Raw genomic sequence first — 15,599 nt, forward strand, 5'->3', positions numbered from 1 at the left:
CCCCGCCTTTCTGAAATGCATCGATTTTTACAAAACTCATCGTTCTGAAAAAGTGAGGTGTGCTCTGACTGGCCAGCTATCCAGTGCATTGTGATTGGCCGAATACCTCAAGCGGGTGACGAAAATGTTACGCCCCTTACCATACTGTGATGCCGTCTCCCAGCAGGACTAGACAAAACCAATAAAATCCATTACAAATGAGGCATTTGTTGCATCCAGTGGGGACATAATTACTGATTATAATGACTTATACTGTCTTTGTTAAATCACCATTGGTAGCGCAATTTATTGTAATGCTTTTTTCCTCAGTTGGTCAGAACAAACGTGGCAGACTTGTTACTTGCTTGTTTAGATGACAATATCCGGTGAAAATGCTTATTTGGGTCATATATTCCAAGACGTAGGCTAGAATCTGTGATTGCGAAGAACATTAAATATCCACAACGGTGTGGTGACTGACTGCCACACATACTCCTCAAAACATTAGATTCATCTGCGCTGGAGCCGAGCCGGAGCACAACCCATGCAAGGAAGATAATTCCGCACACAGCTGCAATTGCAGGTTTTCAAACAGAGATGGCGAAAACTTACGGACTGCAGCATTAAAAACCTTTTCCACGATCACTAAAGAACCTTTTGTGCAAAGGTCCCATGGATGTTAAATGTTCTTCTTGAAACCATAGGCACCAATAAAGAACCTTCATTCTTAAAAGTGAATAAAATATTTTAGAGCTTGCCTTGTATTAACTAGTACTCCTATCTAGAAATCAGTTTTAATATTAGGCTACCTCATTTATATTCAGGTTTTCTATGACCACATGAGAGACCTGGTTCTTCCAAAAAAAAAAAAAAAAAAGGGGTTTTACCCCAATATTGTTCAAGGCCCCAGGCCATATTAATGATAAAATGATTGTGACGTCTTGCTTCGTAAATTGTTAAACTTCTAATATGTATCTACAATTAATTTAAAATAGCAAAAGTGCAAATGAGGTCCTTTTAAATTCTTCTTACACCGAGTGTCCCGAGCGAACTCATCATGACAGCACATAATCAAAAAGGCAAGTCACTCTGTATTGGACGATTTATGCAAAAGGGAAAAGAAGGTATGTCCCTATTTAACCCCAGATTACAGCTCCATCCAGCACAATCCTAAAAGTTCCCAAATATAGTTCAGAGTCGGCTGGAGACCTCTCGGGTGAGTGAGCAGATTAGCTTGGAGCTGATGACAAAACCTAACAAGTAACAGTTGCATATGACAACATGAACAGCAAACACAGAAGTGTATGCATAAACACATATATTTATTTTTATTGGAAAACACTGATACATATTTCACATATTATCCATACAGATTTCACGTTGAGTATTCCGTCCGGTCGCTCAATTTCAAACCCTGCGCACGCAAAACTGTCCAAACAGTCCAGAAAGGAGTAAGATATGCTATGTAAAGAAAGCTCTTCCAGAGGAGTAATAAATTTCAGCTAGAAAAAAATAACCCAATTATTAGACCAATAACAAGCCCTTCATAGTCTTACTAGCAACATAATTCGATACACTTGTCTTTTAGCTCCTCAAAATAACCAACAATCGACAGTTTCACCTTTATCGGTCGTCTTGCAAAGCAGAGTGCAAATGAAATTTGGAGCACTTGACAACAAGAGGTTCTGACAAATCCACGAGAACAAGAGACAAATGAGCCGTAAAGCAGCAGCAGCAGGTTCCTCTTCTGTGGTTGAATGTATAATCTACACCAAAGTGCAAATATATATATAGATATTTGTGTGTATATTCATAGACTGATAACACTTATTTGACTATAAGATCTCTTGCAAGAAAGTTGAAGCTTACGAGTATTATGGCACATTTCAAGACCATGGATCAAACAAAAGTCACAGACCTGACTAGAATAACAATAGGCAATGCAAAGTTTTACCAGACGTTAATATTGGAGAACAGTACATTTATAAAGCAGAACACTGATAGCATTATGATTACCTATGTAACTATATATTTTACAGTTATACTATTTGTGTTACTCCGTCACATCTTGATTCTGCTATACATACTTTGCATCTCCACGCTCCCACAAAGTTTGAAGTCATCAGAGACAAAACCCACATTAACATAAAGGTTTAAACCAGCTGACGGAAACCACTGGCTCCAAGTACATGCCTTATAGCCCAGAAAGACACTTTTCAAGTCGTACGCCGCCATTAAACCGCAGTTATACAGAGTATGAGCATGACGTCGGGTTTTTACAATATGTACGTCTTCATAAACATCCAGTTTTTGTTGTGTTTGGAGTCTTAAACGGGAGAAGGCAATGCGCAAAAGCATGACTTCACCACAGGGGTCACACGCAGTGGTTTTTGCTCAGTTTGTATTGAAGGCAACACTGTGACCCTGGACTATTTACCACAATGTTTTAGCATTATTTTTATTATAATTATTATATGTATTTTTTATTTTAATTTACTCTATTTTTCAGCGATGAAGAACACTCATGAAAGGAGATGCTCTCTGCATTTAAACTGCCATATTAGGCATGGATTTGTCAACTCGTGCGACTAAAGTGACGTCCTGTCCTCAATTTTTGTCAGGTCTGGAGACGTTTGCTCCAAAAGGGCTCATGCAGTTATGCTTAGTCCATTCACTTCTGCTGGGACAATTCTGCTAGTATTTTTCACAAATTGAATTTGAAATTTGATTAGCTTTTTTTGGTAAGAGATCACAGAATTTGAAATTCTAATACTCTCTGAAGAAAACTTTAGATTTTTTTTCTTTTTAACGACAGTGATCTTAGTAGGACAAGCAATGTAAGAGAGAAAGATATAGGATATGACAATCCTTCACTTTGCAGTCATCATCTGGACAAACTCTGTGAAGACAGAAAAACAGATAATAGTAATTCAAATGATTCCTGACATTGACCAATGTGTAAAAAAAAAAAAGGATTTTCTATTCTCAAATAATCTTAAGGCTTATTATGAAATAATTTTGGAATGCACCGTATTGGAATGTGCTGGAACCTAGTTTCACCAACGTTAGGCCAAACATTTTCTAGCAGCTTCTAGCATTTTCTAGCCATCATTTAAGGACTGTTTTACTATGTAACAATTTGTGTGTGTGTGTACGTACTTATTTATGCTACATTGATAGTAAAACCTGACATTTTTGACATTGTGGGGACCCTGCAGTCCCCACAAAGGAAAACAATATAAAAAAATAGTAGATGATCTTTATCTGAAAGTGTAACAATTCAAACAGGTTTTCTGTAAGGGGTAGGTTTAGGGTTAAGGGATAGAAAATATAGTTTGGTCAGTATAAAAGTAATGGAAGTCTATGGAAAGTCCCCACATGATCAAAAATACGTACTTATAAATGATAATGTAAAAATATTGTTAAATTATATATTTTATATTATATTTATATAATAAAGTTATCCATGTTGAAAACAGTAATACTGTTTAATATGTTTTTTAGAAACAGTGATACAATTGTTTCAGGATTCTTTGATAAATAGAAAGTTCAAAAGAACAGCATATATTTGAAACTGAAATCTTTTGTAACATTATAAATGACTTTACTGTGACTTTCGATGCATCCTTGCTGAATTCAAGTATGAATTTTCTTTTTACATTTTTTAACCAGTGAGAAAATATACAGGATTAGCAAAATGGCTATAGTAAAAAGGATGCATGTCTGATGCTTGCCTAGCAAACACCACTAATTATCAGGTACAAGTCCCTTCTATTTTTAGATACATCACCCATGTACTGTCACTGCATTTCATTACACCATCACATTCTAGAACTGACGTGTTAAACATTCAATGCAGGTGTAAAGAATGAACGCAAGTCAAAACACTTTCTCCAATTAAAAATAGATTTAAACAACAGTGCAAATGAACAACTTCTAACCTCACCATTGAAAACAATCCAAATAAATTGTTTGTTTAATGCCATTTTGGTCACATAATACAATTTTCACAAAAAAAAAGACGATAAAATCAACTTTCCTGAATGAATGACAAAATGTGCTACAGCAGCTCACCTTCATAGTTGACCTGACCGTCTCCATCAATATCTGCCTCTCGGATCATCTCATCCACTTCCTCGTCTGTCAACTTCTCGCCCAGGTTGGTCATGACGTGACGGAGCTCAGCTGCACTGATGTAGCCGTTTCCATCCTGAAATGAGATTATTATATGCACAATAGCTTCATGATTTTTGTGATGTAGTGTAAATACTCCTTTTGACCTCCAGGTTGATGTTAAATTAAAAAACCTAGTAAACTGGACATCTGTAAACGTTAACAGTACAGTATCTACTGGAAACTGCTGAAATGCTATGCAGTTCCAACACGCCTACAAAACACTGTTCAAACCAGGGATGTGCAAGAGCACTGGCTCTGCACCAACCAATCAGCTACTGCACACACTAATGAAATTACTCAGACTGATTTCCCTTTGCCTGTCACGAGCATCAATTTCCCACTGAAACCCTCCTAAATTTCTCTGTCACATCTGAATGCACTGGCTGTCACTGTGGATATGCGATGTTGAGATGGTGAGAAGTGATGGCGTGTGTTTTCAGACACATACAAATGTGCGGCAATATTTTGATTTTAATGGGTATATTAGCTCTTCTCACTGGATGAGGATCCACTTTTATGGTGAAAAAGTTGCGCTTCTAGAAACTTGTAACTTGTGCCCTGAAATACTCTCGGCAAAGTTCTTCGTTATTGTTCTTTGCTCGGGGTACAAATGTTTTAAATAGCTGTGCAACTTTATGCTGTTTGCGAACATCCCAACGTGTTTAGATGAGTAGAGCACTCCAGTGTATTCACATTTTCACTGGTGTCTGCTCTTGACTAGGGAAGCATCGATCCGATACTCAGTATCGGTATCGGCTCCGATACTGACATTTTTCTGCCAGATTGGGTATCGGTTAGACAAGACTGATCCAAATCCGATATTGTGCGTATACTATTCTGTGTTATTGTTAAGCCCCACGAAAGGCACAAAAACATTATAAAGCACCATAAAGTTTTCGTGCACTATATTTTAAGTGTTCTGAAGCCGTTCCATAGTTTAATGTGAAGTATAGATGAATATTTAAGTCAAGTTCATGTAAACTCTTCTCCCCGCTGCGTCTGTCTGTCATTCTCCATTCAGCATTCAAACTGCGTGTCACGTTCGGTTACTACAGTCAAGACGATGAAACTCTCTTCAAGAGCGCACAATAACTGAGATTTAAAACTGTTAAAAGAAAAGGCTCAATAAAATATTGCACAGATATAATATACTACGCATCAATATCTCTTCCCTTTTTTATGCGGAGCGCTGCACGCTGTGACTCAGTGCTGCTTCATGCGCATCATTCTGCACACGGGATGTGCATAAGCGCTTTGTGCCGCTCTGTATTGGAGGCATACCCTTTCGTATTATACTTTTGCGCAATGAAAGATTATTAATAGTCTTTTTTGTTCTGTTCTAGCTATCATATGTTGTTGCCTTCTTTAATTTTATAGTATATATATACACAGTGGTGTGAAAAAGTGTTGGCCCCCTTCCTGATTTCTTATTTTTTTGCATGTTTGTCACACTTTAATGTTTCAGATCATCAAACAAATTTAAATATTACACAAAGATAATGCAAGTAAATACAACAGGGTCAGCAGGGCCTTCTCTGCTGGCTCTATAAAAAATAAAATTGTGTGAAAAATTTTTTTTTTTTAATTATTATTATTTAGGTATCATTTTGATTTGTGCAATGTCCACAAAATGGCCTATGATTAGTTTTGTTGAGGTTGAACTGGAATGTCCTACATAAAAAAAGTCTACTGCCAGCACTACAGATAGTGCTACCCTTTTGTTCAAAGACGTCGCATCTGATTTGTAACGAGGATTTTTTTTAATTATTATTATTTAGGTATCATTTTCATTTGTGTAATGTCCACAAAATGGCCTATGATTAGTTTTGTTGAGGTTGAACTGGAATATTCTACATAAAAAAAAGTCTGCGGCCAGCACTACAGATAGTGCTACCCTTTTGTTCAAAGACGTCGCATTGATTTGTAACGAGCATTAGTGACGGAATCATCAGCCAATCAAATTTTGACGTTCAATGACAGCACGCCCTCTGGGTCTAGCGACGTGCCTAGTGCTACCCCCAGCGTTTAGTTGGGAATTTCCAAGGTTTGAAAGTGAAATTCAACGAAAAGAAAATGACAGCCGCAGGCGCCTACACCAGATCTTGTTGCCGATCTACTAAAAATGCCCTTTTCAAGGCGCTCTTTTGCAGACAAAAGAGGAATAACTAAGAAAGGAAGACCTACACCCAAACTGAATTCGCTAACAAAGGTTCTGTGCACCATTTCAAAGATTGCAACTATGAGTGCTATGAGTCTAACAGCTAGCACCGAGCACAACATGTTATTTGGCCATGTTTACTTTTTAATACGAGTAAAGGGACACGGAATGACAGACGCATGGACTTTATTTACAAGTGACAAGTTAGTGCTTTATTATTTGACGAGTATTGTATCCTGCACATTGTTATGGAGGTGTACGAGGTGCGTTGATAGTGCTGCTGTGGGTGCGTCGTCATTTTAGAGTGACGTGAATGTGCATAGTGACCCGTGTATTGGTGGATTACTTTTACTGATCCATGTAGGGAACTTTACTCTGCATTTAACCCACCCTAAAAAATCGTGCAGTGTGAACTCGGCATTAGCTGTAACAGAGATGTGTAAGATAGATGTGTAAGGATATGTTGTTTACAGTTGCTTACTGAAGGCCCTGACTGAAACCCCATGGTATGCCACTGCACATTTTATTTATATATATATATATATATATATATATATATGTTTAGTTTAATGTTTTTATAAAATTATTGTGCACCCATGATTTTTCTAGAATAACTTTTGCTGCGGAATTATCCACCAAGCTACTTTATAATAGTATTTTCTGTCATAGATTATGATTATATATTTGTTAATTTGTCATTTAATTATCAGCGGTAAAGTTACTCTCACAGGACACTGTACTTAATCGCAGTCACAAAAGTACATTATTTGCATCTGCTTTAAAGCCCTGCCGGTTAAAGGTTTCATTCGCACACTGGTCTGACGTGTGCTTTTTCTGAGCGCCGCGTACACCTGAAGCGCGCACACTAAAAAGCCTGTCAAACAGCACCTAATTATTAAGTTATCTTTTGCATAATATTATCAAAACACACAAGGTTTACATATATATGTTTACGCTTTTGAGATGGCGGTGCGTGCACACGCTGCGTTGAAATTGTTGATCAGCTGTCATTGTTGTTGAGTGCCTGTGTGCGGCATAATATGCGCGCATCATATGCATATGGCTGCGTTATGCCGAGTTCACACTGCACGATTTTCAAACTCGTCGGATCGCCGTTGTTTTCACACTGCACGACTATCTGGGGTAGCATTCAGTTGCTGCTGTGTTCACATTGCACGATGGATCAGGTTTCATTCGCACACTGGTCTGACGTGTGCTTTTTCTGAGCGCCGCGTACACCTGAAGCGCGCACACTAAAAAGCCTGTCAAACAGCACCTAATTATTAAGTTATCTTTTGCATAATATTATCAAAACACACAAGGTTTACATATATATGTTTACGCTTTTGAGATGGCGGTGCGTGCACACGCTGCGGCTTCTCTCTCTTCCGACAGAACGGTGTTTTCGTGTTTTTTATCTTGTGAGTCGCAGTGTTTTTGTACGTATTCGTCGCGTCTATCTGTCTCTAAGCACGCATACAGTCGTGAGTTTCTGCTCGATGTCGGCAGAACCACATTTTTAGAGTTAAACTCTGCGCACGCCGAAGAGCTGCGGGATCTCAGCCTGCTCCGGAGGCCCACACCATCACCGACCCCCACTACTGCATCTCGCCCACAGCGGAGGCGCCACAAGCGGCGTGAGAGGAAGCAGAAGAGGGGTAAGCACGGAGGTATCCGGGCTAGGCTAGCGGCTAACCCACACAAGCCAGCTATCCCCACCATCGTACTGGCTAACGTACGCTCTTGGGATAATAAACTGGACTTTATCCGACTACTACGCTCAACTCAGAGGACTGTAAGAGACTGTTGTGTTTTTGTGTTCACGGAAACATGGCTCAGCAACAGCGTTCCGGACTGCGCTATTCATCTCGATCAGCTGACATGCTATCGAGCGGACAGAGCTCGCGTCGAGGGAGGTAAGACCCGCGGCGGAGGGCTTTGTGTTTACATCAATGACGTGTGGTGCCGCGATGCTGTTGTGGTCTGCAAACACTGCTCACCCCTGGTGGAGTTTATGATTATTAAGTGCCGGCCGTTCTATCTACCGAGGGAATATACAGCCATACTGCTCGTTGCTGTATACATCCCTCCCAGCTCCAACAACAGCAATAGGAGCGAGGCACTAAATGAACTGTACCAGCACATCAGTGAGCAGCAGACAGCCCACCCTGATGCTTTTCTCATCTTGGCTGGGGATTTCAACCACGCAGACTTAAAGAGTGTGTTCCCAAAAATACACCAACACATAGACTTTCCAACACGGGGAAACAACACTCTGGACTTTGTTTACACCACACAGAGAGGAGCTTACAAGGCCCTCCCCCTCCCCCACCTCGGTGCCTCAGACCACATCACTGTCATGCTAATGCCTGCATACAGACCACTCGTTAAAGTCACCAAACCAGTTCACAAACTGATACAAGTGTGGCCGGAAGGGTCGTCAGAGGCTCTTCAAGACTGTTTTAACACCACTGACTGGAATATGTTTAAGCAGGCTGCCACATACAATAACACCACAGACCTCCAGCTCGATGTCGGTAGAACCACATTTTTAGAGCTAAACTCTAAAAACTCTAAAGAGCTGCGGGACCTCGGTCTGCTCCGGAGGCCTACACCATCACCGACCCCCACTGCAGCACCTTGCCCACAGCGGAGGCGCCACAACTGGCGCGAGAGGAAGCAGAAGAGGGGTAAGCGCAGAGGTATCCGGGCTAGGCTAGCGGCTAACCCACACAAGCCAGCTATCCCCACCATCGTACTGGCTAACGTACGCTCTTTGGACAATAAACTGGACTACATCCGACTACTACGCTCAACTCAGAGGACTGTAAGAGACTGTTGTGTTTTTGTGTTCACGGAAACATGGCTCAGCAACAGCGTTCCGGACTGCGTTATTCAGCTCGATCAGCTAACATGCTATCGAGAGGACAGAGTTCTCGTCGAGGGAAGTAAGACCTGCGGCAGCGGGCTTTATGTTTACATCAGTGATGCGTGGTGCCGCGATGCTATTGTGGTCTGCAAACACTGCTCACCCCTGGTGGAGTTTATGATTATTAAGTGCCGGCCGATTGGCACCTCAGACCCCTTTGTAACGGACACAAAGACCATCATAGTCCGGGTCAACCAGAAGCCGTGGCTAACAGGGGAGGTCTACAGACTCCTGAAGACGTGGAACACTGCCTTCAGAGCTGGAGATGTTTGAGTGAGTAAATGATGGTATAAAAATAAAACACTATGACACAATTGACAGACAGATGACAGAATTTTTATTTTTGGGTGAACCTTTAACGATAATAAAACAACAAAATGCAAAGAGAAAAATCACTCACTATTCTTGACTGAAGATCTTTAAAACAGTTGTATTAGGAATCAGTCTATATAGTGTTTTATTTTTATATTTGTTCATTCAATTTCTTAAATGCTCCTGCTAAATACACCTATTGTACCTGAAAATAAAGCAGTTTGTTTTATTTGTATATTATGTGTAGTTGTAATGTGTATCTTTGTTCTTATTTTTTAATAACAAAGATAAAATAATGACAAAGATTTTTATCTTCGCCCATTTTGGCCAAAATATCTGCCTTTTTTTAATTTTATTTTGTTACCTTGAAAGGCTTTGTCTTTATAATAGGGAAATTAGTTTGACTGTTATGCTCAGACAACTTGCAAAATAGTAAAACCAACATGACAAAGAATCGTTATAAAATCGTGAATCGTGATAGTTCTAAAAAATAATTAGAGAATGCAGCATAAATCCAAATCGCCCACCCCTATCATGGACCAATGGCAGTTCGAAGAATGTTTTTTCAAAAAAACAAAGATGTTTTTGACAAAATTTCGCACTGGCGAGCTGTTTTGAACTATTGAAACAAACTCCAAAGCACCTTTGTTTTTTGCCTTTTTTTTCACCTGTTCGTAACGTATCAGTCAATTTTGCTTCAAGCATATCGGAACCTTAAGAACTTTCATCTCTTCTTTTTCTGAAGGACACATGAAACATTAAAAATGTGATTTCATTTATATATTATATTGATTGCTTTTAATTTATTTTATTTGGTTATGTTTGTGTTCAAATATCTGACTACAAAATATTCATCCCAAGTTCAAAGCAAGTGGAGAAGCAATCAAGAAAACCCAAAATCAACTCAAGCCGTTTCAAGCACTCTCTGCCAACGGCCTGCTGCAGCTTGTGCCCACATGGTGAATAATCTCACCCACTGTCCGGAAAACACACCTGCGCAGTTCTTACGTAAACGCTTCACAGCAGCTACACGGTTTCAAAGTCAGCGGGTTGCCTGGATGACTAGTTGACTGGTCATTTTCAAGGAAGCCTTGCATATTTCAGCTGGTTTTGGTTCACCTGACCCTGAGAAGTAGGTCAGAAGTGTTCTTGTGTTCAAAAGCAGCTACCCTGAACCTTCATTAAGATTCTTCAAGATTACGTTTCATGAATCAGTTCAGTGCTTCATCAGGTTTCAAGTTCATGGCAGCTGCAGTTAATGGTGACATTTCCTCACCTTGTCAAAGACTCTGAAAGCTTCTCGGATTTCCTCTTCACTGTCCGTGTCCTTCATTTTCCGTGCCATCATGGTTAGGAACTCCGGGAAGTCTATAGTTCCGTTGCCTGTGGACAGATCATGTTGTTGCCATTTACCACAAGATTAAATGAAAAGTAAAAAAAAAAAAAAAAAACTTCCACCAGTGCAACTGCATGAGGCAGTAGACTTCAATATCTTTCAAAGCTTCAACTTTTGCAAGCTTATGTCAAGATCTTCCAGAGAAGCCTGCCAATTTCTAAACAAAACCTTGTTACCTGCTGGCCAGATATAAACCTGTACACGCCTGGTTCTCAAAGGATGCCTGTAGCTTTCAGCAAATCAGAATGCACTTCCTGACAGCTCTTGCCATTTTGATGTGTAATATGTATCGGGAGGTCCAAGAACGGCTCTCTATGGGCATGTTGACTGAGAATGAGACCAACCATCTTAGCACTTTTGGACTCACAGGGCGATCTTCGCCAATGCTAATCTGCCATCCTGAGAAAGACACTTAACACCAGCTTGATCTAGGACGGGGTGTCCAATCCTGCTCCTGGAGGGCCAACGTCCTGCAGAGATTATCTCCAGGAAGTTTCCAGTAATTCTGAAAACCCTCATTAGCTGGTCCAGGTGTATTTAATTATGACTGGAGCTAAAGTCTGCAGTATAGTGGACCTCCTTGAGCAGGATTGGACATAAGAAGCCACATAACTTTACCTGACTAAAATAAAGCACTTATTGTATCAAACAGAAAAGATCTTACCATCAGCGTCTACCTCGTTGATCATATCCTGGAGCTCAGCCTCAGTGGGGTTCTGACCCAATGAGCGCATCACTGTACCCAGCTCTTTGGTGGTAATGGTGCCATCGCCATCTTTGTCGAAGAGTGAGAACGCCTCCTTGAACTCTGTTTTGAATTACAAACATGTAAGTACAGTACATGTACTTTTTTGAAGTCTAAGCAACTCTTAAAACAGGGGGTAAGGTACTACTTTTGCAATAAATAGCTTTCAGTATAGAATACTACTAGCAGTATATAAACTTTTCAGTTGTTATTATGGATGTCACGATGCACTCCAAGCCAGTTGAAAATCGATAAAAATGTGTGATGATTTTGTGATGAAGTTGGTTGAGATGTTCATTTAATTGTGAAACGTTTGGGAGTGGGGGTTTATATGAACGAATCTCTGAGTGGAACTGTCTTCACTCTCATGAAGCCCATATGCTGTTTTTGTTTTGTTCAGATATTTTATATAGTATAGTTTCACAAAGCTTAAGTCAGATCATTCCGTTTTTGCTTCAAATTTTGGAATTGTACAATCAAATTTAAATTAAAAAACACTCAAGATTCACGTAAAGCCGGGCTCACACTACAGGATTTTTAGCCCGATTTAGCCCTGATTTTCCCCTCCGGAGAATCGGAGCAAAAATCTCGTCGAGCACCTTGACCGGTCCCGATGTTCGGCGTGGATTATCTGTAGGGGTGCGCCGATCCGATACTCGGTATCGGCTCCGATATTGGCATTTTCTGTCGGACCGGTTATCGGTCAGAGGAGACCGATCCATATCCGATATTGTGTGTATACTATTCTGTGTTATTGTTAAGCCCCACGAAAGCCACAAAAACAACATAAAGCACAATAAAGTTTTCGTGCACTATATTTCAAGTGTTCTGAAGCCGTTCCACAGTTTAATGTGAGGTACAGATGAATATTTAAGTCGTTAAATTCAAGTTGATGTAAACTCTTCTCTTCGCTGCGGCTGTCTGTCATCTTGCACCTCCTGATCTACTCGCACACAAATCGGGGCTGCCCCGATTAATATCAAACATGTTTGATATTTAGGATTTAAGTTAGGATGATGATGACTATATGATTACGTCAGTACTTTCACAATAGCCAATGCATGAATGCAAAACAGCTGCTTTACGGCTCCGTTGGATAGTGGAGACGGAGGAAACTGCTACTTGACGTTTTGTAGTAACACGACTGTCTGAATAATGTGTCGAAAACGTATCACAACCGTAAGGGGAAATGAGTGCAGAAAGCTGCTAGCACGCTAGCTAACATATGTAAACATAGCTGACAAGCTGCTGCGTGAGATGAGGCGCTCGCTCCCTCTGGCATGATAATATTAATAATATCTTGTAGTGTGTGATGCGCCACGATTTTCAAATCTTGTAGTGTGTGCATGTTTAAGATTTAAAGGAAGATAATCTGCAAAGATTCTCCTTATGTGTGTGCTGCAACCAGATTTCATAATCAGTTAGGATTTTAAAACTCCTGTAGTCATAGCCCGCCTTAAGCAGCAGCTTTGTTTGGATCGTGATTAAAATGCAGTGGTTGCCTCTAATTTTAAATGCAAAGAGCACAGGCAAAGCCTAATGCTGGGTACACACCACAAGATAATCGGGCTGATTTTGGGCCGCTTTGTCCCCTTCCGACAATCCTAGGTAATGTCCCGATTATCTTGGTGGTTCTAAAGATTATCTTATCAGATTTTCCTGTGGTGTGAGTGACTAAGAGTTACTGAATCTGCTCAGAAGAACGACAGAGGCGCCCCGATCTTGAATTTTAAATATTCAACATGTTGAATATTTACGATCAGAAATCCTGATGTGTGGGAACCCCGAGGACACCACACACAATAGGAGCAAAACGGTTAAATCTAGGATTTTTTGTCCTCATGTTTGTGGTCTCTCACATTTTGAAGATCTTATAAGACTTTAAAAATATTTTAGTGTGTTCCCAGCATTAGTTAGTTTATATGAAGAGATTTCTTTTATACGCGTTATTTATTTATTTGATTTGGGGTTTGTTTTAAAATTTCAGTTTAGTTTTGTTGTTTGACATTTAAATTTCACAAAGAAATTTAGTACAGCATTTTGTTTGATAAATAATAAAAGGACACATTTTCATTTATAATTTTTCTTAAATCTCAATTTGTTAAAGCAGCACTATGTAACTTTTGGCGCTCTAGCGGTTAATAAACAGAACTGCACTCATCCCGCGGAAGAACATTCCAACCGGAGCTACTTCTCTAAGTTTATGTCTATGGCGATTCACGCAGGTATGTGTTACTCCGCAGCGGTGACGACCCGACCAGGCTACAATAGTCCAAATATAAGTACTTATTATAAGTGTACTGTAGTGATTCGGAATAAGACAAAAACATGGTTTGGAAGATTAATTCATGATGTACTCGCTCATTATATACATTTTGCAAATTTTGAACACAGAAAGTTACATAGTGCTGCTTTAAAAGAGAAAATTGTATTGTGAAATCAGTACTGTGAATTCTATCACATTGTGACTTGAGTGAATCATTACATCCCTAGTTTTTATTAAAAAAAAATACTGTGAGAAAATATGGCAGTGGAATCAAATGAGTCAAGAAAGAGATTTAAAAATAAAAAAATAAATTAAAAAATAAAAAGGGGGTGCAGTTGATATTACTTCCTGTATGTCTAATTCACTGGAAATGATAAATCAAGATGACAGTGCATTGCATTGTAGGACACAGAAATCCATGTACTAACCCTAAAGCTCAAAGTATACTTTAGTTTTTTTGTTTTTTTTTAACAGGTACTCTAGTGTATACATCCAGTTGAAAACGTAGCCTTTCAAAGTATTCTCCATTTGACGCAGGCGGTCGACATATGCACTCTAGCCATTTTCATCTTTGTACACTGTCTGCACTATTTTTCTCCAGAAGTTATGGCAGATAAAAATATCTTTGTACTTTTTTAAACTAAAAAAAACAAAACAAAATTGGGCAGTGTGTGCACCCTCGCATGTGTGTAAAAACCGAAGTATACTTTGGGCTTAACCTTCTTGCACATTTTGGGAAGTAGGTCATCTGGGCACTCGGTGTATAAAGAAAATTTGCATACTAACAAAAGTACACTATAAAGTGTGAAAATAGCATGGTAGTGTGCCAATCACAACCACTGTCTTGTTTAGCACTTCGCCTCATTTAAAAAGCTACAGCATTAAAGCAGAAAATTACAAACCCCCCATTTAGGCCAAGATATTATCACACTTTTAAAATTCTCTCATATATCCAGAATTAAAATAAAAATTACACTTGCTAAAGGACAGAAAATCAAAAGAACAAATAGAATGTCAGTTTATATCTTTTCAAAATCCGCTTTGTTGTTTTAATCATTTTAAGTCATATTGCGGCCCCCTTGGAAGTGCGCTAAGACTAGGGGTCGACTGATTACCGGCGCCGATATTAAGCATTTTTATGATTATCGTATCGGTCATTTTCAAAACCGATTCGCCAATAAAATAACTTAAAGGAGACATATTATGCCCCTTTTTACAATATGTACAGACGCATCTCAATAAATTAGAATGTCGTGGAAAAGTTAATTTATTTCAGTAATTCAACTCAAATTGTGAAACTCGTGTATTAAATAAATTCAATGCACACAGACTGAAGTAGTTTAAGTCTTTGGTTTTTTTAATTGTGATGATTTTGGCTCACATTTAACAAAAACCCACCAATTCACTATCTCAACAAATTAGAATACGTCATAAGACCAATGAAAAAAACATTTTTAGTGAATTATTGGCCTTCTGGAAAGTATGTTCATTTACTCTACATGTACTCAATACTTGGTAGGGGCTCCTTTTGCTTTAATTACTGCCTCAATTCGGCGTGGCATGGAGGTGATCAGTTTGTGGCACTGCTGAGGTGGTATGGAAGCCCAGGTTTCTTTGACAGTGGCCTTCAGCTCATCT

The 15,599-nt window shown here is 39.4% G+C and overlaps 1 protein-coding gene across 3 annotated transcripts in view; it reads right to left on the reverse strand.

The window, feature by feature from the left end:
- Positions 1–2,720: 2,720 nt before the first annotated feature.
- calm3a (calmodulin 3a (phosphorylase kinase, delta)) overlaps positions 2,721–15,599 on the reverse strand; it is a 22,139-nt gene continuing 9,260 nt past the window's right edge. For all 3 annotated transcript variants that reach the window (XM_016462945.1, XM_016462937.1, XM_016462954.1), the window contains 4 exons: positions 11,615–11,758; positions 10,831–10,937; positions 4,054–4,189; positions 2,721–2,878 (listed from right to left, as the gene is read on the reverse strand). In XM_016462945.1, the coding sequence (XP_016318431.1) occupies positions 2,850–2,878; positions 4,054–4,189; positions 10,831–10,937; positions 11,615–11,758 (416 nt within the window). In that variant the 3' untranslated portion in view covers positions 2,721–2,849. The remainder of the gene's footprint in view (positions 2,879–4,053; positions 4,190–10,830; positions 10,938–11,614; positions 11,759–15,599) is intronic.

The sequence above is a fragment of the Sinocyclocheilus anshuiensis genome, unplaced genomic scaffold, assembly GCF_001515605.1.
Source record: "Sinocyclocheilus anshuiensis isolate Anshui unplaced genomic scaffold, SAMN03320099.WGS_v1.1 scaffold513, whole genome shotgun sequence".
Lineage (NCBI taxonomy): Eukaryota > Metazoa > Chordata > Actinopteri > Cypriniformes > Cyprinidae > Sinocyclocheilus > Sinocyclocheilus anshuiensis.